At 32.4% G+C, this 27,656-nt stretch overlaps 1 protein-coding gene across 2 annotated transcripts; it reads left to right on the top strand.

Annotated features, from left to right (window-relative positions):
* Nucleotides 1–22,567: 22,567 nt before the first annotated feature.
* LOC105773518 (protein FAR1-RELATED SEQUENCE 6-like) lies at nt 22,568–27,064 on the top strand. Of its 2 annotated transcripts, none has more exons than XM_052632576.1 (3): nt 22,568–22,780; nt 24,086–24,282; nt 24,864–27,064. In XM_052632576.1, exon 3 carries the CDS (start codon nt 24,864–24,866, stop codon nt 26,877–26,879), a length of 2,016 nt encoding a protein of 671 aa, XP_052488536.1. In that variant the 5' UTR covers nt 22,568–22,780; nt 24,086–24,282; the 3' UTR covers nt 26,880–27,064. The 2 variants fall into 2 exon arrangements, with proteins under 2 accessions (XP_052488536.1, XP_052488537.1); XM_052632577.1 differs by having other exon boundaries at nt 24,819–27,064.
* Nucleotides 27,065–27,656: the final 592 nt, after the last annotated feature.

Genomic DNA, 27,656 nt, shown 5'->3' with positions numbered 1-27,656 from the left:
AGTCGGGTAAAAGCTATCGCAAAATGTATAATGACACCAATTAGTTGATGTCGCGACACTAGTGCTAGGAGTCGTGACGTTGAACCCCAATGGCGTGCCATTCTTATAGTTTGTAATTCTTGCATTTTAGTCCTCTTTTAAATTGCCTTCGATATTGTGACACCAGACCTTAGAAGTCGCAACACCCAATTGAAGTCATCAAGGTGGGAATTAACCCGAAATTGGTATTGCCCATCTGTGAACACCTTAACCCCAAACCAGTCTGGACTACGAGGTTGAAAGATAAGTAGTTCTTGCTGACTCGTTATGTTAGTGGAAGATCAAAAGATCTTCCTAGGTTAGCGACTAGTTGATTGACGTGGAACCCAAGATGACGAGGAAACCATAATCAGAGTTGATTTATTCTTCCTTTTTAATCTCTTGAATCTTTTCCTTTTATGTTGTTTTATTTTTATTATAAAAACCCCAAAATTTTTTTATTTTATATTCTTTGTACTATAAATGGAAATTACTAATTAGATCTTTTAGTGTTTAAGTTAGAATTGATCTAGTGCTCGCCTCCCTTAGGTACGATCCTCGGAGTACTCACCCACTTAGTTGTAAAACTATATTACAACTAGACCCGTATACTACCGAATACCGCCTCGTAATTCTATATTTTAGTGCAATATTCACACTCTACACATTAGTACATCCGGAAGTGGTCAAGTTTTTGGCGCCGTTGCCGGGGAGGCAACGTCACTACGTTAATTTTAATTTTTGCACTTAATTAAAATAATTAGAAAATTTTTAAGTTATATGTACGATTCACACATAGGTTATTAACAATATGCAAGACCTGAGGACATTATTTGATGTAAATTGGCTAAGGTCTAGCATTTCCCGACCTGTTATATATAGTCCACCTTTTTAATTAAGTCATGCTCTAGTAATATGGATCTCTAATAATTTCAGGTTTTTCAATCACGTCAATGAAGATCCTATCGCATTCTTGAGGAAATTTGACCTTATAGGCAATACTGTTAGTTATGCAGGAATTCCATTTGAGACTATAAAGTTATTATTAATTCCATTTGCATTAGATGGAAAGGCAAAAATGTGGCTAGAAGCACTTCCTCTAGACACTATCATGACATGGAACGATTTCTTGTAGTTATTCTTTTACCGAGTGTTGCCTATGACTAAGGTATTAAGTAGTTACACTCAATTATTTTATTTCCAGTAGGGCATCATTGAAATTTTGGGACAAGCATGGGGAAGACTCAAGGCAATCTTGAAGTCTATATTAGGTAGAGGAATGCATTTTGCTGTTCAAATACAACATTTTTACTATGGGTTGGATAGTCAAAATAGATGAAAATTTGATATCATGATGGGGGGAAGTATTTGGACAAAAACTCAGGAAGAAGTAATGGAGATAATGGAAAGATGCAGCATCAATGAATCAACCTAGGAAGAATGTCCTGAAATATGAAATCACGGACTAGAATCCGTGTAACATAGTGAGCAAGAATACAATCAATTGGAATTCAGTACGAAAGAATCAACTGGTAACTCAATTGGACAGTTGGAGATAAAATAAGGAATAGCTAGAGAAAATGATCCCAAACTCAATGAAGATGGTACCATCTATTGTTAAACCTCCAGAGTTAGAACTAAAGCCCTTGCCCAATCATTTAAAGTATGGATATTTGGGGAAACAAAATACCTTACCAGTAATTATTACCGCAAGTCTAGACGCAAAATAGGAAGATTTTTTATTAAATATCCTTAAAATGCATAAAAAAGTGATAGGATGGACAATTGCTGATATGAAAGGAATCAATCCTGCATTTTGTCAACACAAGATAAAATTAGAGGAGGGAAAAGGGCCTATGGTAGACACTCAGTGAAGACTTAATCTAGCCATGAAGGAGGTGGCCGAAAAGGAATTGCTTAAATGGTTAAATGCAGGAATTTTTTACGCTATTTCTGATAATGAGTTGGTTAGCCCAACCCAGTGTGTTCCAAAGAAGGGATGTCTAACTATAGTTCAGAATGATAATAATAAGTTAATTCCCACTCAAATAGTTACAAGTTGGAGAGTATGTATTGATTATCGAAAATTGAATGATGCAATAGACTATTTTCCATTGCTTCCTTGATGGGTACTCAGGGTATGATCAAATCCCAATTCATCTAGATGATCAAGAGAAAACCACCTTTACCTGCCCTTTTGGTACGTATGCCTTTAAGGCCTTTTGGCCTATGTAATGCTCCAGCAACTTTCATGAGATGTATGACCGCGATCTTTTTTGATATGTTAGAAGAGGGGTTAGATGTATTTATGGATGATTTTTCTGTACATAGGGACTCTTTTCAAGATTGTCTGGATAACCAAGAAAAAATGTTAAAAAGATGCGAGGAAACTAACCAACCTCGTACTCAACTAGGAAAAATGTCATTTCATGGTGAAGGAAGGACTGGTCTTAGGGCATCAAATATCTAGAAAAGGTTTAGAAGTAGATAAAGCCAAAGTTGAAGTTATCAAGCATCTTCCAAATTCGACAAATGTTAAAGTCGTGTGATATTTTTTAGGCCATGCATGATTTTATCAAAGATTTATAAAAGATTTTGCTCATATTTATAAACCTCTAAATAAACTTCTCCAAAAAAAAGAAACCTTTCGAATTTGACCAAAGCTACGTCAGAGCTTTTGAGGTAATAAAAGAAAAACCCGTATATGCTCTTATAATCATTACCCTAAATTGGTCGAAACCTTTTATTATTATATGTGATGCTAGTGATTATGCAGTAGGTGCAATGTTAGGACAAAAGTGGAATGATTTATTTGGGGTTATTCATTACATTGAATTCCGCACAGTGCAACTACACTACAACTGAGAAATAGATGTTGGTAGTAGTGTTTGTGTGTGAAAAATTTTGACCCTACTTAATGGCTAATCGAGTATATGTGTATACTGATCACTTTGCACTAAACTACGTCATGAAGAAAAAAAAACAAAAGCTAGACTAACGAGATGGGTTTTATTACTTCAGGAATTTGATTTATGCATAATGGACATGAAGGAGACTGAGAATCAAATTGCAGATCACCTATCCAGAATTGAAAATCAATTACAAGAGGAGAAAATTAAAGACATTAAGGAGACCTTTGCAGATGAACAATTATTCAAAATAGACATTGATTAATTAAGACCAAGTAAGCATCTAACACCATGGTATGCAGATTATGTTAATTACATTGAAATGGGTCTTCCCAGCATAGGCATCTTGGCAATAGAAAAAATAGATAGCTCATGAATCAAAAAATTAAGTTTGGAAGGAACCATATGAGTTTCGACAATGAGCATATCAATTGGTACGGTAATGTGTAATAAAGGAAGAGACACAAGATATTTTACAAGGTTGTCACACATCTATTTGTGGAGGGCATTTCGGTGGAAAAAGGACAACTCAAAAAATACTACAATTAGGTTTTTATTGGCAAACAATAAATAGAGATGCTTATGAATTCATCCAACGATGTGATCAATGTCAGAAAATTGGGAATATATCTAAAGGTATGAAATGTCGCAAACAAGAATAATTGAAGTCGAAGTGTTTGATGTCTGGGGAATTGATTTCATAGGACCTTTTCAGAGTTCTTTTGAGAATCAATATATTCTCTTGGCTATAGATTATGTCTTAAAATGGGTCGAAGTTTGTCGCACTACCTACTAATGATACAAAATATGTAGTAAGATTCCTCATGAAAAACATATTCGCCAGGTTTGGTACACCATGAGAACTGGTCAGTGATGAAAGATCTCATTTTTTTTAGCAAACAGTTCGAAACAACATTGGCTAAGAACAACATAAAGCATAGGATGAAAACAGCATATCACCCACAAGCTAATGGGCAAGTAGAAGTATCTAATTGGGAAATAATTTAAATTTTAGAGAAAATAGTAAACCCAAGCCGGAAAGATTGGGCAGCCAAGCTAAACGATACATTGTGGGCTTACGGAACAACATATAAGACTCCATTAGGCATGTCCCCATATAAGCTAGTTTATGGTAAGAACTGTCACTTACCAATCGAATTGGAGAGGAAGGCATATTGGGCAATCAAAGAATTAAATCTAGATCCAGAATTAGCTAAAAATAAATATTATTCCAACTCTAAGAATTGAAAAAGTTCAGATTAATGGCTTTCGAAAATACTAAGATGTACAAGGAGATTAGTAGACTTCGAAATGATGCAAAGATCAGAAAGAGAGAATTTTCACTAGGACGGAAAGTACTGCTATTCAACTCAAGGTTAAAATTATTCCCTGGAAAGCTTAAATCAAGATGGATAGGTCCATATACAATACAACAGGTAAACCCTCATGGGGTAATAGAGCTAATCGAGAAAGGGGATCAAACCTTCCTTATTAATGGCCAACATGTAAAACATTATTTTGAAGGGACTATTAATACTGTAGTGGAAGAACAAACCTTGCAGTGTAGCACCCTTTGGGAATTCTAATACATCAAGGGAAAACCAACAAACTTAAGGGAAGATAAGGAAAAAGGTAACCCAGTTGGTGATTTCATGAAAAACGGTTTGGTTGTCATGTCGCGAGACGAATCCAGAATGTTACGACAAGGAACAAAATTCTAATTTAGGAATCTACCCTCGATGTCGTGACACCACTGCGTACCCTCTTTTCTGAACTTAACTATTGACATGTTTGTAGTTTAATTGTATTAGGATTCTTGTTCTTTAACTGGTTACTTAGTAGAACTAGATTATAACTCTTAAATAATTTATTATTTCTTCCTAATCTATAAATAGGACATATGGTCACCTTATTATGTCATTAAAAAATATCAGATTGCAGGCAACACTCTTTTATCAACAATAAAGGGTAATTTGCAGACATAATAAGAACATATCATCAAATGGCCAGTTTCAGTGCAAGCACTTCAAGCCCAGCTATTGAGTATCAAGAAGGCAACATGGATAAGTATCTATAACAATTACAGTCGTATACTTTTATTCAAGAGCAAGGATTTGACCCTTTAATGAGGAATTGTAAAAGAATATGGGAAAATGCAACTGAAAGGGAATGGACAAAATTCTGTTTGCCAGTCGAAGAACCCTAAATAACTCCTGTGGTGCAAGAATTTTATCTAGCATTAAAACAAAGGGAAGCAATCAGACCATTCTACGAGATGCACTCATTGTGAAGGTCAGAGGGGTTAATGTTTCGGTAACTGATATGAGTATTTGCCAAATTTATTATGCACCATACTATTATCGCAATTATCTCTATAAAATAGATTTGAAGGAATTTACAAACATTGATACAAAAGAATTATTGAGATTCCTAACGGCAGGGAAAAAGATGTGAACGTATTGAACGGGGATAGCAATTCCTGAGACGTTCAATTAGGAGCTGATGACACCAAAAGCTAAGATGTGGATGAAGTTCGTATGTTCAAGAATATGACCTATAATAAAAACGTCCGAGATTAGTCCAATTCAAGCAATCATAACTTATGGGATCCTCCAAAAAAAGTAAATATGTATTGGAACTTGGATATATAAAAATATGGTTGATTGTGCAAGAAATTTAGGAAAGGGAATATTTTTCCCACATCTAATTACGGAAATATGTAAAAGGGCAGGAGTACCCATTGGACAAATGGATAAAACCATGAATCCCTCAAGGAAATTATTCAGTGATGATTTATTCAAGCAATTTGTTCTTCTATAGACGAAAAAAAAGAGGAAAGGAGAAAAAGAGGATTTCAAGAAGATGAGGATTACTATTCAAGAGTAATCTAGTAAGGTTAGGAGTAAACAAATTTAGGAAAACTTGAATGCTTATTTCTTTACTTCTATTTTTTATTCTAGGGATTGTATTTAATTTTAGGGTAATACAAATATGTTTTTAGGATAAGGATAAATACATAATTCTTTGTTTTGAATTTTGTTTAAATATTTCATTTAAAAAAAAACCCCAACATAGAGGAGACACAAACAAATCGAGTTTCACACGATCAAAGGATGAAGCACCCGACATTAGCCACCACAATCAATTAGGTAACTTCTCTCCTTATCTTTTTATAGGCTACACATTGAGGACAATATGTCAACTAAAGTGTGGGGGGTAACATAGAAAACTTGCTTATTTTACATTTTCTTTGATTTTTCTTGTCTTTTGTGTACTTGAGCTTGTAGAAATACAAGTGAGTGGTTAGGAGCATATACATAGATTGCTTGTGTTTATGAATAAATTTGGCATGATGAGAGGTGATTTCAAATATTTTTATTATTAGACTACTAAGTTTTATATGTTACACTATAATAGGTATTAAGCAATCAACTGTACCAAGTAACATAGAAAATACAAGGAAATAAGCATGCTAGTACAAATGATAAATAGTTGAATTTGAATTTGTATTTGTTTGGTTGATTAAATTTATGCTTGTTGAAATGTTTAAGGATTATCTAAGACATTGTTTGGAACACATCCAGAGCCAAAAAGCTATCGTAATTATATTTCACCTTTAGTACCAATTTTTGAGCCTGTTGGCACTTCTTGATGAACCACATTACAAACCCCGAGCCTGAGCACGTCAATTTGTATTTGCCCTTGTTCTTTGGTCCTACATTGAACGATTATAGCTGTCTTACCATACGTATTGAGGGTTAAGTAGATACATCATGGCGAAGTTTGTGAAAATAGAGTGAAATAAGAAAGATTAATTTGATATGGGAATTATATGTTAACCTAAAAGAGTAAAATAAGAAGAAAAATCTAAAAAGAAAGTCCATACGAGTAGAAAAAGTACCTAAAAAGCCAAAAAGCATTCTTGAGTGAGATAAGTTATAAAAGAAAAGTAAAAAAGTCACAAAAATAGAAAAAAACTCGTTCATTAGAGCACAAAAAACTCGTAGGCTAGCCGTAGTTACTATGTCATGCTATGATTTCCTATGTGGAGAGATAAGGAAGGTGAGAGAATGAGAAATAAGGCAGTTAGCGGGAAAGGGTCACTAAGGGGAGAAGAATAAGGATCAATACGATGTGTCAAACTATTTTCGTGTTTGTAACCTTTTTTATGCTTATTGTTTTTTAACTTCATACCTGTCCTAAGCTTCAGAACGTTATAAGTCAAAAAGTCCTATGTGACCTAAATATCCTTATACATGAATGGACATCATACTAGACATGCGCATAAACGTCTATTTCTATTATGCTCGGATAATCAAAATACTTGTATGATTTGTTGATGGATTTCGATAGATGAGACCCTTAATACTTGTATATTTTGTAACATACTGAACCTAGATGTTTGAAGTCAAAGGTGGTAAGTTAACTATTCATTATGTTAAAATTGTTAGTAAAACATGAAATGCCTAAGCTATATGCTCTGAAGTCAATACTTGTATCATATTTTCTCAAGGGTCGTCATGTTTTTGTTTGTCATCTTTGTTTATATTGCTTGAGGACAAGTAATGACTTAAGTGTGGGGGAGTTTGATCTGCTATAATTCGGTGTAGCAAATTAAACTAGTTTTCACACTTAAAGAGCCTAAATACAAGTATTTTCATTACATTTTAGTTAAGTTTCTTTAGTTTTACTTACATTTTATTAAATGTGCAAATTAAGTCTTTTATTGACCTTATGGGCTGAATGAGGCCTAAGGGAGAGCTAACGTACTTTGTAAGTGTGTAGGAGACCATTAAAAGACATTTTAGGTCAATATTGGAAGCTATGTCATAACACGAGAGGTCTGATGTCGCAATATAAGGAACAAAATGAAGAAAACTCAAGTCTGCCTTCGATGTCGCGACATAGACTGAAGGTGTCCTGACATACCCCTGAAGATGGCTACAGAGGAGCATATTGATTGCTATGTCATGATATAGGTCTTGGTGTGTCACGACATCGACTCTGGGATGGAAATCAAACACAAAGAAGGGGCATTTTGGTCTGCATAATCGAACTTAAAGCTTGGGAATGTCAGCTAACCTAGGGTTAAGGACGACGATCACCTGAAGGCTATAAATAAGCTCATTTGGAACATGTTATAGATACCTTTCCATTAACCTAGTTTCTTTCTTTAGATTTAGTTTCGTTTTCTTTCTTAGGTTTCTAGAGTTTAGTTTATTTGTTTGTTGTTTCCTTTCAAGAGATCTGGATTTTGGAATCATTCAACTCTGTGGATTTACACTTAATATCAATATAATCAGGCTCCTTCATTTGCTCTATCTTCTTAATTTAATCAGTATGCTTTCTCTTTACATCGATTATATATTGTTTATGAACGCCATGAGGAACTAATCCTTCTATGAGGGATTAATGAGTGGAGATATGATCTGCTAACTATTTTGTAGGGTTATACGCTGGCAACTTAATATGCAAATACAATCTAGCACGAAAGAGTAAGATGAAGATGAATATAATTATGGAGATGAAGATGAAGAAGATGAGTCAAAACCCCAACCACTAAAAAATCCTTCTCATAATCGACACCCATCGGGTTGTGACACACGTTCGATTAATAAATGCACTAGAAAAATATAAACCATACTGACTGGGAAGTGTACCCATCGGTATAGAATTCAGGGTTGGAGCTGATGATGATGAACTCGATGCATGTACTCACGATTACGGCCTCATATGGATGGTGTTAACCTTTTATAATGAATTTTTCTACTCCTTTTCTCCTTCGACAATAGATATAACTTATCATGAAGTCTAAATCATGGCATGTAATCCGAAGACATTGCTAAATTTGATCTAACAATTGGTTCGTGCATACGTATGAAATCATGCCTATGTTCGCATACTTGGCATGGAATTTAGGCCAATCTTCTCCAGTTCTCCCCCGCAAGTCAATCTTGTGAAGTTTATCGAGGTTCTGAGGTGAGGGTGGAATATTTTGCACAAGCCTAAACTGGTACATCACTCGATCAGATTCATGCATCTCAATCGTTGTAAAAATTATCAATGGCACTTTGACATGCCATATATTTCGATTCGTCAAAAATTTGACCAAGATGCATTCTTGAATTCTCGAATCAAAGTATGACATTCATGCAAACTGCATTACGAAATTATAAATTTATTACATACCTAATATTAAATTTTAAATCCTTATGTAATTATTATGTAATTGAAAATTTCAAATACTAACCTCGACTTCTAACCATTAATCTAACAATAACTAGTGTACCCACATGACTCGCATCATTATTCCACTTGTTTAAATAATATGTTATTCCAAAAATATAATAATAAAAAAAATAATATGATAACTATAGTATTGAATGAATCTTACCTTATTACGAGTGGCAATTGATAAGGGTAGTTTACTTGGTGATGTAAAAAAGATAAACGGTACCATGCCCATGACTAAGGAGTATACAAAAACTAATTTTAATTTTATGTGCTTCAGTTCTCTGACATATCTCTCGGTACAATGTAGCTAAGGTAGTTGATCCCTAATTGGTCGCTCGACTTATTTTAGGTCGACTAGTTGTATGAGTCACCTTAAATGTACCAGATTTTGATATTAAAGCCACCTCACAGTAAGAATGCTCGAGCAAATTGTTGTCTTTCAACCTCACTAGAAGAGTTGTCGACATGTAAGAAATTATCTTCTAATCATTTCATATGTATCCAATTACCACTAAACTTGTCCAGCACCTTTCCTAAAACTTGGTAACAAATTGCGCTCCAATCACCAACACGCACTACCCCCATAACGACTAGCCCATCAACTGGTAGACCGAGTTGTAATGTCCTATCCTTGAGTGCAATCGTACACTCACCGCACAGAAGATGTATTGTGTGTGTCTCGGGTCTTCATCTTTTCAACAAAGCACTAATAAGTGCAGGCTCCAATTTAGTCCTGCCGAGCATACAGGACACGTGTAAGAATCTCGCCTCTTTCAAGTACTGTTCAATACCACACGATGCTCTTGCTCTTAAATTGTGTATATATGTTTCAATAATTCAATTTTCGTCCAGATTATATAAACATAAAAAACTAAAAAAATAATAATATTAACAACTTAATAATGATATTAATTAAAATAGAAAATATAATAATATTTTCTTGCCATTTGTAATTGGACATTAGAAATATGTTTGTAATCGAATAAAATCTAAGAATTCACAAACAGTTAGGATAGAAAATTGAAAGAAGAAGAATTTGAGAGATTAGGATAGAAAATTAAGAATAAAAGAATTAAGAGAATAGATGAATAAGATTGAGTGAAAAAATTGAAAGTATAGAGAATATATATAAGAAAAATATTTTAAACGTTGGGGATTTTTTCAATAGTTGTTGGTCCCGACGATTAGAAAATCAGGGACTTGGTGATACAACAGTTAACATTTATATTTTTTATTTTTTAAAATAAATCAATTGCGGGGCACACTTTTCCCTTCTTTAATTTAAAAAAAAAAAACCTTTAAACTTCAAATATTTTTTAAAACTAACATATATACTTAATTGTCCCGAAAAGTGAATTGGTGGGTAAAATATGACGCATAAAGAAACAGGACATGGTGATTGGAGAATTGGCCATGATTTTGCCGTATTAACTGCATTGCTTATATATGGCCAATGATTAATGCACCGTGCATTTCTTTATGGTAAGCTGAAGTCGGAAATATGACACAAATGTGAGAGTGTGTCCCAGTTTTACCAATTCACTTATACACTTTAAAAAACCTTATGCGCGTGACTGAGTCTTGAGAAAGCATTTATACATAAAAAAAAAAGTTTTGAACCAATGATAAAATATCACATATTAAGTTGAAGTTACTATAGGCTAAGCCAAATTTATCATAGCTAAAAAAGATGACATCATATATTACATCAAATTATTTTTTCTAATTAATTTAGATTTATTAACAAATAAAGAATAAAGAATATTATCACTAATTAAAATAAAATAATTAAGTGATAATATTTATTGGTTTTTATATCTAATTAATTAAATTAACAAGAGATAAGTAATAAATAAATAAATTCTGACGAACACTAAATCAGTTCCAAAGAAAAATCACCTCCTGATCCAATTCAACTAAGGAGAGGAAGCTAAAAGTTATTTTTGAAGAAAGCTGCCTATCGATCCAATTCAACTGAAGAAATGAGATAAAACTTGTTGTAAGAGCAAATCACCACGACACTTGAAGCGGATTCAACCATTCAAGATTAAGTCTCAAAGACCCTTGGATTTCTCCCAACTCGATTTCAAGATCAAGTCTCGTTGACCCTTGAAGCATACATCATTTATTCAATATTAAGTCTCAACGACCCTTGAATCCAAAATCAAATCAAATTCTCAAGCAAACAACTCATTAAACTCAACTTCAAGACCAGGTCTCAACAACCTTTGAAGTAAACCACACTTCTAAGATCAAATTTAGACTATTCTTAAATTGAAGCCAAATAGAAGAGAAAAATCAAATGAGTTCTCTTTGTACTTAAGAAATTCAGAGATTATAACATTTTTTCGAAGTCTAAATTTTTAAAATAATATTCTACTTGGAATTTGTGCACACCTTTTTTTTTTTTTTTTTGCTATCTCGGTTGAGGATAATTATTAATACAAAGTAAAAAGAACTAAGACAATAAAATTATAAAAATTGATTTAAAATATTATATCAATTGATACAAAATACATACTAATACGAAGTAGTATTTGTCGAAATAGATCGAAATGGTTCAAATGATACATACAACTATCATCAAGAGTAAATTATGAATTTGATGTTTGAAAAATTAAATTTGCTAAAAATGGAAAAGAAAAAGACGAAGTTGTTGTTCATGGATGGACCGAGTTGAAATCAATTTCAAAACAATTTTTAGGTTCGAGCCTCAGTACATCCCACCCAACTGATACATTTTATCATTTGAAAAATAATAATTTTTATTTAAATTAACTGTAAAATTATTTAAAAAAACATATTATTTTAAATAATAAAATAAATCGGATTGAATTGAAATATATTTATCAAACTCACTAGCCCATAACCAACTCTAAGGCTTCCTTTGGTTTGGCGATTAACGCCAGTGTGGTGCAGTTGGCGCAAGAATATGCTCTCAACCTCACTGATGCAGTGTTTGGATGAACATCAACAGTGCAATGAAATTAATTTCAATCACACTGGCAGCCTTAAAATTGACCAGAGGTTTTACCACCAGTTTAGCATAATAAAACAGCAAATATCTTTAACAGAAAAAAAATACCCATACTTTTATTTATTATTTTACTTTTTATCCTTAAAAGTTAAACTAATTTCTATTCCAACTTTATTTCTTTCTAGATTTGGGAACCAAAACAGTCATTATTGCTGGTTTCTCCCTACTTTTTTGCTTTAGTTCTTGGTTGTGGTTGCTACTTGTTTCTTTGTATGAAGGTTAGTTTTTCATATATTTGTGTTGATTACATATTATTTCACCCCTAACCCATCTCCGTCACCAAATTAGGGTTGTGGAGCATTATTGTACAATCAAAAACATTTAACATCGTAATATATAAATAAATTAAACATATCATAATCCATTCAATCACATGCATTCTGTCTCTAAATCAAGCCATCGAGACCCTAAAAATAGCTTTGTGGCAATTCAAGACTAATTTGAAACAAAACAAAAAGTTTAAGAAAACGTTGCAAAAGTTGGAAATAGGGGTCATGCGGCCATGTGGTCAGGCCGTGTAACTTTCGAACTAGGGACACACGGCCGTGTCCTAACTCGTGTCCTCACCTGTGTAACTCACTGAGATGCCCTACACGCTTGTGTTCCAGGCCGTGCAACTTACTAAGATGCCCCACACGCCTGTGTGCTAAGCCGTGTAACTCACTGACTTGAATCATTAAGAAATTTATAGATGACACATGGCCGTGTGTGTCACGGCTGTGTGACAGCCCGTGTCCCAGGCCGTGTGAACCTAAAATTTACCTAAAATCAAACCATTTCATAGCTAATTCATGCATAACTACTCAAACCATTTAAGCACACATTCAAGGGTTTCGAACATTATTCAAACATGCATAAATATGCCATTTCATACGTCCTACATCACCTAACCAATATGTCATTCAAAGGCACCACAAATACATCCAAACACCATTTACCAAAACATGTTAACATTGCTTCATTTCATGCATAAAGACCTAATTCTACTATGTGCCTAAAACACATCATGAATGACCATTTCCAAGCCAACATCAAAATGACAAAAGTTCATGCACATCAATTACCTAAAACTGATCAAAAGGACTTAACTTAACAAGCATTACAAGTCCATAAACCATACATAAACTTCAAGCACAAACCTACCATATTACCATTTACACATTTACTAAATACCATTACAAAATAACCTATACATGTTAATAATGTCATTTTCATACATAATAACCTAGTTCAAATATGAACTAAAACATGTCACAAGTAACCATTTTCAAACCATCATCAACATGCCAAGAGAACCTTATAAATAAGAACTTTAAAGTAACCAAAATAACATAACTTGGTAAGGCATTAAAGTGTACCAAACCAACATAGCTTTCTAAAGATTATACATGCCAAAACTCCATAAAAATAAGTAGACTTACACATGTAATCACATCATTTAGATCATAAATCCTTTTCATAATTTCCAAAGATTATACAGGCCAAAACTCCATTCCAAACGCTTAGTATAAGCCTAAACAACATCAATTCACAAGTTAGTGCACTTGTCCATGATATAAATGCATTTATCCATAAAATAAGTAAACTTACACATGTAATCACATCATTTAGATCATAAATCCTTTTCGTAATTTCATGATTCATTTGATTTGAATACTTACCACTTCGTTTCCTTTTCATACTCGTTGAACCATCTAGAATTACATCGGAAACTCGGGAAAACTCACACGAAGTGTGCCTTTACATATAACTGTAACCTTTCCTTTATATAAATGCTCACATGAGCTGTGAAATGAGTCTGCTCACACGAGCTGTGGGTTGGAATGTAAGCTACACGATGTTGCTTACACGAGCTGTGGAGAATCCACAACAAATGCAGGACCTTAGTCATCGGTAGGATATTTAAAACCAGCACCCGAAACATGAAATCTCTAATGACATGTCATTTGTATCCTAAGAATTCCTAAGGTTCAACCAGGACTCGATTTTCGTCAATTCATCATAGCATTGATACATTTGTATATTGATTCATTTATATCGAATCAACATTCAATTTAAACAATTTTTAAGTGATTACAGTTCATACAAACTTACCTGTACCAAAACGATGTCCTAAAGTGATCCAACGACTAATCCGCTATTTTGGTTTTCCCATGATTAGTGTTCGTTTGAGTCATTTCTTGATCTAGATGATGGTCAATAAACTAACTATAAATACGACAAAGGCAAGCGCACCTATCGAACAATAGTATAGCTATGCTGAGCAGAGAATATCATATCCATGAGGACTAAAAGTATTAGTAATTACCGTTTTTCTATTATTTAGCTAACAATTTGGAGTGATTTGTTTTAATCTAAATTTACTAAACTAATTTAACTAAGAACGCAACAGAGAATGAATTAAAGAAATAATCTAATATTAACCAATGAGATAGACAATACTCAGGAAAGAATCCACCTAAACTTCATCTTTTATTATGAATCTGAATTAAACGATTTATTCACTTGTTTCTTTATCCATAGAAATCCCTAAATTATGTTAATATCTCTTTCGAGAGTAAAAACAAATGACTCTAAGTTGATTAATTGAAATCTCTTTCTAATTAAAACCCCTATCGTCACTTTAATTCGATATATGGATTCCTCTATTAGATTTGACTCTAATCCAGTGGATATATGTCATCATATTTCTAGGATTGCATGCAACTCCACTCAATTATACTAGATCTACTCTTAAACAGAGACTTTTGCTCCACTGAATTAAGCACATGAAACATGAATTAATATCCTAAAAATATTAAAAAAAAGAAATAAGCATACATAATAGAGAACAAGAATCAAGTATTTATAGCGTAAAAACAGAATTTAAATAAAAGGATTCATCATAGGTTTCATCCTCCCTAGGTATCTAGGGTAGTTCATAATCCTGAATAAAAACGTCAGAAGAACCACAAGATATAAAAAAACTCATAAAAACTTTGAAAGAAATTAAAAGGAGATCTTTGATCTTGATGGAGATCCACTTCCGAGTTGATTCTGATGGTGTTCTTTGAGTGTTTTCTTTAATCTTCTCTGATACTCCCTTATGTCTTCTTCTAATGGGTATTTTTAGACTTTAAAATGCTCAGAAAGCCTAAAAATTGGGTTTTTCCGCATATTTGGGCATGGACTTGGAAACCTGCTATTTTCCAATAAAAATGTTGGCCTACTTCCACACTAGAGAAATCGTATAACTCGTTTAGTGCGTTTGATATACCATTCATATTGCCCTCTGACAGAAATAGAGCTTTACTTAAAAAGAAGGAATTATTTTGATTCAATCTTCTCTTGCCTACTCAAATTCTATGGCTCACACGGGCTTGTGTCCAGCCCGTGTAGAAATGCCCAGGCCGTGTGGCTCTTGAAAATAGCTCTATTTGTCCGAATTTGACTCGTTTTTCACTCCTTTTGCTCCCAAATGCTCTCCTAAGTATAGAAACATGAATTTAAATGATCGGGAGCATCAAATTCACTAATTTGCACAATTAATCATCCAAATTAAGAATGAGATTAAAATATGTTACTTTTATAGCTTATCACTAGATAAATATTTTTATTCAATTAATCTCTTTCCAGCTTTCAAAATAATTAATTTAACATATAACCCTCCATAATGAAAATTTACAAAATTGCCCTCAAATTTTACCTTTTATGCAATTTATCCCTTAAATCAAACTTGCAATTTAACCACTTTTAATTAAAATTCATTCTAACTAATTTTACCTAGTCTTATAATAGCCCATGTTTATCCATAATTTGCAATATTTTCATTGAATGTTACCATTTCATAAATAAGTCCCTAAACTTGAAAATCATCAAAATTACTTAACAAAATACTTATAATTAACAACCAAGCTTAATAATCTATCATAAAATTTCAAGAACATCACAAATTCATCCATGGTAAAATTCTATACACTTAACAATTTAACAAATTGACCACTGGGTTAACTAAATTAAACTACAACGATTTCAAAAATATAAAATTTACTAAAAATGGATTAACAAAAGTTTACCATGCATCAACAAAACCAAGGCGGAACTTCAAGCTTCATTGCCATGGAGGTTCAGTGGAAGAAAAATAAAAAAAATGAAGGAGATGATGCTTTCTTTTATGACTTTTTACTATTTTAACATTTAATTAATATAATAATAATATTATAAAACACATTTAATCTTAATGGTTTAATTACCAAATAAGTCCTCTCACATTAACTAAATAAACCAATTAATTAATTAAAACCAATAGGAAGTAAATTTTGTAACTTTTACAATTTAGTTCTTTTTACTTAATTAACTATTTAAACGTCAAAATTTCTCAACAAAACTTTAATACGACTTAATAACACTTCATAAATATTTAATAAAAATGAGGATGCTCAGTTTATAGAAACGAAGTCCCAATACCTCATTTCCTAAAACCACTTGACTTTAAGGACATACCACTTAAACCTAATTCTTCCTACATTTAACATAAATCATTAAATCAAAATTTATAAATACTCTATATTCGACTTGTAAATATCAAGTGATAATATTTACGGACTTACTCATCGAATTTGTGGCCCCGATGCCTCTGTTTCCGACACCACTGAAAAACGGGTTGTTACAATTTGAGTATTATGGGAAGCTTTAAGATCTCTTTTCTTGAAAATAGAACTAGGAACTTGAAATTAAGCTGATTTACTCACAACAGCGAAAGTAGCTACACCTGCAAAGGTGTCAGTATAGAGACTGTACAAGGTTTTAGGGAATCTCTTGCTTATATATTATTGGAGCCCATTTCCAGTTTTTTCTTATAAGATTGCTTTTTTGGAGAGCATTCTGTATATTGAAGTTAAAGGTATTTATTCTCATGTTGCAGAGTGGGAAGTCTGCAGCTATTTATACTTGTGAAAAGAAACAAGGGTTTAAAGTTCTGAAGGTTGTTACTAAACTTTTAGATTCTTATTCAACCGTTTAACAATTAAATTCTCTAGCATTAGTTGTGGCCTTATGCAAATAGTATCCTGGCATGAAACTACAAGAAGCACTAGATATTTTTGGCATAAATTAGATGTTATTTTGTGGATTAAATGAATTCTTAGTTTGTTATGAAGCTAAGGCTCTATGTTGATTTCCTAATCTTGCAACCCTAAATGCTCATAGTTTTTGAACATGTCTTGTAATTGAAAGATAAAAACTCATATATCATTTATTTTTAAATCACTTGAATGTAGATGATTCTGGCTTCGGACTTATTCATATGTTTAATGCTCCAGAAGATTTTGACTAAAAGTGATAAAGTTACTTGATTATAAATTAGTTTACTTGTCCTGTAGCTTTAAATCCATGCTGCAAGTAAATTATGTTCGAGGGCTTGTCTTTATGCCAATTCTTTAGAAGTTGGTAAACTGTGGAGCTTAGTTCTTATTTTTTTCTTTCCTTGCATCATTTTCTCTTGTTGAAATATGAAGCCATATTTCGAAAGTCCCAAATATTTTGGCATGTTTTTGCTGTTTATTAAGAAGTATGATAGGGTTTTTTACTAAACTAGGCTAAAATTTTTTTTTTGTACTGAAATAGGGTGTCAGAAAAATTATTTACGAAAATGGGTTACTTTTTTCATTGGTGCCTATCTCAGAGGCACTAATGAATAAAAAACTATTAAATTTTTTTCTTTTTTTTGAATAAAATATTATTCTTTTATTTTTTTTAAATTTAAATAAAAATACGGGTCAAAATACGTCAACGGGTCAAAGGGGAAAATGGGTCGGGTGGCGCCTCATAGGCAGGCACCATTAAAAGTGCCTCATAGGTAGGCGCCAATGGTAATTTTGTACGTATATTGTAACTTTTTGTGTGAATATTATAATTTTGTATGAATATTGTAATTATTTTATAATTAATTTTGTATTTATAGTTATTGATTAGTATTTTGTATGAATATTGTAATTTTGAATGAATATTGTAATTATTTTATAATTAATTTTGTATTTATAGTTTTGGATTAGTATTTTGTATGAATATTGTAATTTTTGTATGAATATTGTAATTTTGTATGAATATTGTAATTTTTTATAATTAATTTGTTAGTAATTTAAGATTATGCTATAAATTTTGTGTTTGTAATTATTTAAAATTTAATTTATTAGTAATTTAGGATTAAACTATAAATTGTTGTGTTTAGTTTAGTATTTGGTGAGTTTAACATAAAAGTTTATAAAAAATTAAAAATCATTTTATTAAAAGTTTAATTATAACTGACTTTTTAATTATATAGTTGTTGTTAACTCATTTAATTTTTATATAATGTAACTTTTCAATTATGTAATTTTATTTGATTTTGTATTTATTTAACAGTATTTATTGATTTTTTGAAACAAATTTTTATATAAAATAATACCATTGGCGCCTCTCAGATAGGCACCACCATTGGCGCCTCTGAGATAGGCGCCAATACTATATATTATACGGGTCATATACTGACCCGGGAAAATATTTAATTATATTTTATAAATAAAAAAAAATTAATATAAAATATTCATTGGCGCCTATCTAATAGGCGCCATTAAAAAAGAAAAAAAATTTAATATTTTTTTATTCATTGGCGCCTCTGAGATAGGCTCCAATGAAAAAAGTACCCTATTTTCGTAAATAAGTTTTCTGACACCCCATTTCAGTACATAAAAAAAAATTTTAGCCTAGTTTAGTAAAAAACCCAGTATGATACAACTATTGTCCTTGCAATTCCACGTAGCTTAGTTATATTCCTCTGTCATTACATGGCATTCTTTCCTGCAACAGTGGAGATAATATTAGTTCATTTAATTTTTAGTGTTTGCAATTTAATTCCAATTGTCAAAGAGTTTTTTGTGAGAAACATTGAAAGTGATTTACAAATGTGTGGGTGTATATATATCATGATATCTAAAGATATATATTTGTTTGTATTTGTTATAATAGTGATCTTTAAATAATGGTTATTATGATATATATATTTATGGTTTTATGTCGGTTGACATTTAAAATTGAAATAAAAATAGATAGTAAAGACACAAAATTTTGTGGAGGGAGATAATACTTCAATAACGAAAGCTGTTTGGGATGATGAGCAGGCGTTGATATTTTGTGAACTTTGCGTGAATAAAGTCAATGCTGGTAATAAATAGGCAACTCATCTAAATTCAAAAGGATGAGAAAATGTTATTGCTCTTTTTCAAGCAAGAACACAAAAAAAAAATTATGGAAAAGTTCAATTGAAAAATAAGTGGAGGGAGTTTCTTAAGGAATCTACAAGTATAGGATGGTGTCCATCTAAAAAGATTGTCGAAGCTACGAAGAACGGTGGGTTGAAAAACACAGTTAGTATTAACTTTATCAATACTTTAATGCATAAATTTTATTGAAATTAATAATTTACAGATATAAAAATCTTAGTATAACATTTAACATATTATGTAGGAAAATCTTGATTTTAAAGGATTTAAGAAGAAATGAATTGAGTCATATTTGAATGAGTTAATGTGGAAAATGTTTGGTGACATTGTAGCCACTAGAGAGCATGTATGGGCACCTTCATCTGGTGTTCTTCCAAGTAGGGCTCCTATGGGAGATGATACACCTAATGAGGGATTTGGTGATTCAGATAAACATAGTAATGAGAATGAGGGTATTCCTTCTAATGAGGCACCATCAAACCCTTCTCATGAAACTCCTAATATAAGAAAGCAAACACTTGGGGTTATACACGATAAAGGAAAAAAATCAAGTTCAAGTAGAAAATCATCAAAAAATACATTGACTACTCTGATTGAGAAGTTATGTGAGAGTATGGCTAGTCCAAGGAAGTCAGTGAATAAAATTATTTTTCCTCACTCTCAATATACTATTTCAAATGCAATGGATGTTTTGAGTGCTTTGGAAGATGAAATTACAAAAAAAAAAAAAGATGAATTGTACTATTTTGCCATCAAAATGTTTCAAATGTCGATGAAACGATAGGTGTTTTTTAACTTAGATCTAGATGTTAGGGTTTGGTGGCTTCAAGGTGAGTATGCTGAACAAAATCCAATTGCATCATTTTCATCCTTGGTAGCAACAACCTCATTTCCCTTCCAACCATTCTGTCAACCACCTCTACCATAAGCTTCTTAGGGTTATTACTGTGATATGACTATACTACTTTTTTACGTGTAAAACTAATGTATGATGCTTTTTTATGTGTAAAACTAATGTATGATACTTTTTTATGTTTGATATTTTTATGTTATGCTTTTATTCAAGTTTCTTTGTGTTGTATAGAATGTCACAAAATATTAATTTATTTTTATTTGATTACTTTTTCAGGTTATGGATGAATTTAACAATATGTGTAAGAGTTTTGATATGAATTATGATATCCTTGAATTAAGAGAAGAAGCTCAACGAAGAATAGCTACAATTGTTACACAAGTTGAGCACAACAATTATCATGAAGAGGAAGAATGTGTTAGGCATTGTATTGGTACACCATGAAACTTATTTCACTATACAACCTTGTATGGATTCAAATTATACAGGTCAAATGTGGGTGGACAAAATATTAAACGGGCATTATGATGATTGCATGAATAGTTTTAGGATGCCAAAAAATATATTTCACAGCTTGTTGCATGATTTGCAAACCAATTATGGCTTAAAGCATGGGAAAGTATCGACAATGAAGAAGTTAACATTATCATTGTACATTCTTGGAAATAGAGAATCAAATTCGAATGCAACAGAGTGATTTCAACGATCCGGGGAAACTATTAGTCGAATTTTTATTGATATTGCATATATTTGCTCGAATGGAAATATATAAGATTAAACCCACTAAAGGTCAATCCGAGGAAGTACCGAATCATATTCGACATGATACAAGATATTGGCCTCACTTTAAGGTAAAATTTACACAGTCTTTATACTTCTCAAATATAAATTATTTCTAACTTTTATCTCATTACTTGTATTTATTTTAAAAGATTGTAGTAGGGCCATAGATGTAACCCACATAGAAGCATGCATTTCGTCTTCTTGTCAAATATCTTATATTGGACGGAAATGTAAACCAACTCAAAATATTATGGCAATTTGTAACTTCAACATGTGCTTTATTTTTGCATTTCCTGGTTGGGAAGGAACAACACATGACATTACAATTTTTCTACAAGCACTTAGAAAGCAAGAGTTAAAAAATCTCCACACCCTCCACCAGGTTCAAGTTTAATTTTTTTAATTAATCTTTACATAAAAACAATATTAAAATTTTTAATTTATTTTTAAACTTGATATTATGTTATACTTTTTTGTAGGAAAATATTATCTTCTGGATTCAAAATATCCACAAATGGCAGGTTTTTTAGGTCCATATATAGGGGAACGATATCATTTACATGATTTTTGTCGAGGTAATTGTCGAGTATTTGGAAAAAAAAGAAATTTTTAATCATGCCCATTCTTCATTACGCTCTATGATTGAACGAACATTTAGAGTGTGGAAAAAAAATAACCAATATTAATAGATATTCCAAGTTATTCAATCAAGAAGTAAGTTTAATAGTTATTGCAACAATGGTTTTGCATAATTACATTCGAAGACATGCTTGGTCAAATGATGAAGATTTTCGACAATTTGAGAATATATCCAATATGCCAGTCTCTTCAGGCCATTTTGATCGAGGTGAATCGAGTTCTTCTAACAGTGAAGGTGACCTTAAAATTGCGATGTTAAGGGAAACCATTGTGACTAGTTTAACAAATTCGTCTTTGTAAAGACATTTTGTATCGTAACCTAATTTATAATATTAATGAAACTTGTTATGTCTTATGTTATTATTTTTTTTGTATTAAAAATCATCCGATTAGATATTTCAAAATTTGATCCAAGTATAATATTATTATGTGTGAAAATAATATTTATCATTGTTATAAAAAATTACTAACTATAAAAATATTAAAAAATATCATTTTATCTAATTAATAATTTAAATTGATTATATAATTGATTAAAATATTTATAATAAAATATTGAAAGCTACATTTTAATATTTTATTAAATGAATTTATAAATTCACATATTTTTAATAATTTCGTAAAAGAAAATAATTAATTTTTTTATTATATATCATTTTTAATCTAATATTCTTAATAATCATTTTGTATTCTCAACTTATTACTACAATTACATTTAAATCTAAAGACGTATTCTATCATTATTTTTAATTTCATTATCAAATCTCATCACTATTTTTAATCTCACCGGAAATAAACATATCTTCGTCTAATCTAAGCATAAGTTGTCACCAAACTCTCAGCAGCACAGTGCACGCAATACATTGTAGTTTCTTAACCATGAAAAAGAGAAAGTTCCCACGTGTCAACTCATCGAGTCGATAGATCTACGAAACCTCTGTAATCCCCGGTGTGAGACTCGCATTTTCCCTTTCCCCAACGCCAAATTCTAAAAGCAGTGAGTGAGCGGACTCAGCGCCTCGCCCCCCCGAGTCTCCTCGTCTGACTCACCTCAGCTCCACGAATCATCGTAAGATCATCATCTACGATTTTCAACTCATCAAAACGTCAATTTTGATTTTCCTTTTCGCTTAAAATTTCAATCACGTTGACTTAGGGTTTCCAGCGATTTGGAACTTTTTTTTTTGTTTGGTTTCTAAAATGAAGTAAAAAACTTATAAATGAAGTAATCAAGCGATTAAGCTTGAAAATTTTCGATACATTTTTTTATAATTTAAATTTTGGATTTCTTTTAATTACTACTGAGTACTAAGAGTGTGGCAAAGGTACGAAACAATGACGTTTTCTCAGCAACCAAACGGAAAATAAATCATTTATGATGCTCAAAACTCTTTAACTTTATAATTAAAATTAGTAATTTAATCTTTGACAAAAAGAAATTAGATTAATACAGGTGCAGGAAATTCAGTTTACTTCCTTTGGGTCGTAACAATTTTATATAATCAAGTATTTAATGATCAGAATTCTTTTTTGTTTTGTTGCGATCGCCTTTGTGCTTTATAGATTAACGAGGTTCTTGTTTGGTGATTTCTTACTGATAATTTACATAGTATTACTGGATTATTGCATGGATTTTATGGTCCATTTATATGTTCGGATTCATCTGTAGTTTTAGTTCTTGGAAATGCATTTTCATACTAGTTTCGGACTTTTAAGTTCAGTACCAAATAAAGTTGTCACGATTCCACCCAGCTCGTTGGTCTGCATTGTGATGTATGCTCCGGAACTGTCTTCTTTGGGCACCTTCACTCTTAGGTGTATATTTATAGATTCAAACCCAGATCTTCACACACAAAGGAAAGCATTCTACAGAATTTTGGTTGCCAATTGTCACGATTCCACTGAGTTGTAAGTCATGATTCCACTTGTCTCGATGGTTCGTGATGCATAATCCAGAATTATCTTCTCTGGATATGAATAGGTCTTTCATGGTTTGTGTCGCCGCATATTCTAACCCACGTCCTCACACGCAAAGGAATGCACTCTGCAGAACTCTGGTTTGTGTCCTCGTGACACGATCATCAGGCTGGTTCAGGTCATGACAAAAGTTTTTCCTCTAAAGGAATTAGAATGTGGGGAGCCTCTTACTTTCTTCTTTTTTTGGTAGCAAGGATTTTTGCTAAATTTAAGTGCTCTGTATTTTTCTATTCTTTTGTTGCTGATCTTATGGAAGGCCATTCTACTTCATTTGTGAATTTTTCTCGTTAATATGGTCTTGCATTTTATCTATATGATTATAATACCCTATGGTGTGGCTAGTTTGTTATGATTTATCGGTTGCTGCACGAGTTAAGATTATGTTTTCTTTTTCCAGCGAAAGGATGCTGTAGGCGCTATAGGGGTTAAACTATGCTAGAGGGGAAGCTTGTCGCCTTGTCCTGTAAGTAGATAATCCATGGGCTTCTCAGTGCTTCAGAATCGTTTGCTCGATTACTGTTTGATGGGAAAGCTGATGAAGGTGATTCTTTGGCATGGACAATATGAAGAACAGCAGTATAGTTTGAGTTGAAGGTATGATTACATTGTTTAGCTTTTCCTCCCTTGTTTCCATTCAGCCTGAGCACTTCCTTATTGTTTCTGTATGTTATGTACCTTGAAAAGAAACCATTGAGTATTCCACTGAACCATTCAGCACTTTCTTTGCTGGGATCTAAATCTTTAGCATTCCTTGTAGTTCTATGCGTGACTGGATATTAGCATTTATTGATAAGGAAATGATATTCTTCAATGAGTCGAGCTCATTCAAATCGGTCCAGTCTCCAAGATTAAGTTGGATTTTCAGTTTTATTTCATGTTCAGTCCAAGAAGAACAGTTAGATATAGTTGATTTTCTTGGTTAGCTTTGTCTAATATTCTTATTATGTTTTCATCAGTATGTTTAGTGTAGTAGTGTTAAGCTTTGTGTTTGTTGTGTACTTTATTATTTATTCTTCGTAGTTTGTGAGCACATACGATACCGTTTCATTGCGTTTTAAGTTATTTTCTTACATGTTGCTGAATGAACTGGGATTTTATTGTGCTTTTGCTTTCTGTGATGCTTAATACAGGATCGTCTGTGTTGAGCTTCTTAATTTTATACATTTTCTTTCCAGATGGAAGAAGTTTGCCTCAATAGCGAGCCGGTATTTGATATGGTTGATGAGTATGAGGGTGACGGTGAGGGTGAGGGAGACTGCAGTGCCGTGGAACATGATGATGAAACTGGTTCAAAACATTCAAAGAAAGAACCACCTCTGCCGACCATTGGTTTGGAGTTCGATTCTTTCGACGAAGCTTATGACTTCTACAATATCTATGCTAAGGAACAGGGTTTTGGCATCAGAGTTAGCAATTCGTGGTTTAGAACCAAAAAGAAAGAGCGCTATAGAGCAAAACTTAGCTGCAGTAGTGCAGGTTTTAAGAAAAAGAGTGAAGCCAACAACCCGAGACCCGAAACAAGAACCGGTTGTCCTGCAATGGTAGTCATTAGGCTTGTGGACTCTAAAAGGTGGAGAATAGTTGAAGTCGAGCTTGAGCACAATCACCAGGTGAGTCCACAGATCAAAAGGTTTTACAAGTCCCATAAGAAAATGATTCTTGCAGCCAGAAAGGCACGACCGCCAGCAGAACCTGTAACAGAAATACATACCATCAAGTTATATCGAACTGCTGCCATGGATGCTGTGTCTAATGGATTCTCAAATGTTTCTGAAAGGGAGGGTATTCATCAACCAGATCACTCTAAACATCTGGAACTTAAAGAGGGCGATGCATATGCTGTTTATAATTTCTTCTGTCGCATGAAGTTGACTAATCCGAATTTCTTTTACTTGATGGATTTTGATGACGACGGTCCGTTGAAGAATGTCTTCTGGGCAGATGCTAGGTCCAGGGCCGCTTATGGTTATTTTTCCGACACCGTTGCAATTGACACAACATGCTTGACAAATAAATATGAACTTCCCTTGATTTCTTTTGTCGGAGTGAACCATCACGGGCAATCAGTGTTATTGGGATGTGGCTTCCTTGGACACAAGTCAGTGGAGTACTTTGTCTGGATTTTTAGAGCATGGCTTAAATGCATGCTAGGGCACCAACCACAAGTTATTGTTACGGACCAGTGCAAATCCTTGCAAATTGCTGTTTCCGAGGTTTTTCCGAAGGCTCGTCATTGTTTTTGTTTGTGGTATATCATGCAGAGAGTTCCAGAGAAGTTGGGAGGATTGAGAGGATTTGAAGAAATCAAAAGGCAGTTGAATAAAGCAGTCTATAACTCCTTAAAGATAATCGAGTTTGAAACTTCCTGGACTGAAATGATCAAGAAGCACGGACTCGGCGATAACAAGTGGCTCCAAACTTTGTACGAAGAAAGGAAGCAATGGGTACCGGTTTACCTAAAGGATACATTTTTTGCCGGAATGATCCCAATCCGAGAAAACGAGAGTTTAAATGCATTTTTCGATGGTTATGTACATAAGCATACATCTTTCAAGGAATTTGTTGACAAGTATGATTTAGCTCTTTATAGGAAACACCTAAAAGAAGCCACAGCAGATGTGCAGTCAAAGAACTCAAGCTTTGAATTAAAAACAAGATGCAATTTCGAGGTCCAGCTTTCTAAAGCGTACACAAAAGAAATCTTCGATAAGTTCCAATCCGAAGTTGAGGGGATGTACTCTTGCTTCAACACAAGGCAGGTGACTGCAAACGGGCCAATAATAACATACATTGTTAAAGAAAGAGTCGAAATCGAAGGAAATGAGAAGGAGGTTAGGAGTTACGAGGTTTTGTTTGAGACTAATCAGGTCGATATCCGATGCATATGCAGTTTATTCAACTACAAAGGTTATTTATGCAGGCATGCTTTGAACGTTCTTAATTATAATGGTGTTGAAGAAGTTCCCTCGCGCTACATACTGCGTCGTTGGTGTAAAGATTTCAAGTTTCAGCATGTCGATCTAGGCTCCACTGACATTGATGTGTATGGCCCGGTTTATCGGCGAAGTCACTTTCATAACTGTGCAGTACCGATTGTAGAAGGAGGAGCACAATCTGAGGAACAGTATAAGATCGCACTGCATGAATTGCAGGAATTATTAAACAAATTTAATCTTGTAGATGACAGCTAGTATAACAAAGTGTACCATCAAATGTTTTAAATTAATTAGCAAGAAATGCAAGTTTTTTGTTGTAATTATAAACTCTATGTATGTATATTGTAAGTCTCCAAATAATGCCTTGCACAGATTTTGGCTAAGCAGTTGGATTACTAATAGCCTACACAAACAAGTAGTATTTGGTTTGGTTTGGTTCAGTTCGGTTCATTCAGTTGGATAATTAGTTAAATCTATTCTTTTAATTTAATTTTTTAAATTGTTATAAAATAAAAATAAAAATTTTATATATAAATCAGTAATAATAACTTAAAAATTATGTTCTAAAGATTTTAAAAACATTGATTCGATTTAATACTTTATTCAGATTCAATTTAATTTTTAAAACTAAAATTTTACAAGGTAATTGAACTTTTCGAAATTAAACAGTTATCCTGCCTAATCTCATCATTGTATCGTATGCATATAAGGTCAACAATATTGAGTATTCGTGTTATGTTCAAATGTAACTATATATATATTTATTATATAAAAATGCTTCAAGATCATATATATATATATATATATATATGAAAATTTCAGTTTTGAGATAATTATTTAAATTACAAAATATTTTCTTTCTTTTTAATATTTAAAGTGAGTTCTATTTTTAAATTAATTTTTAAATATGATTTTCTTATCACTATTAATAATAATTAGAAATCTTATCACACATAATAATAGATTTAAAATATAGATATATGTTTAAAAATAAAATGTAACAAATAATAAAACATATAGTTTAAAATTAAT

The sequence above is a fragment of the Gossypium raimondii genome, chromosome 6, assembly GCF_025698545.1.
Source record: "Gossypium raimondii isolate GPD5lz chromosome 6, ASM2569854v1, whole genome shotgun sequence".
Taxonomy (NCBI): domain Eukaryota; kingdom Viridiplantae; phylum Streptophyta; class Magnoliopsida; order Malvales; family Malvaceae; genus Gossypium; species Gossypium raimondii.
The sequence above is the reverse complement of the archived record's forward strand: the minus strand, read 5'-3'. Positions and strand labels throughout refer to the sequence as shown.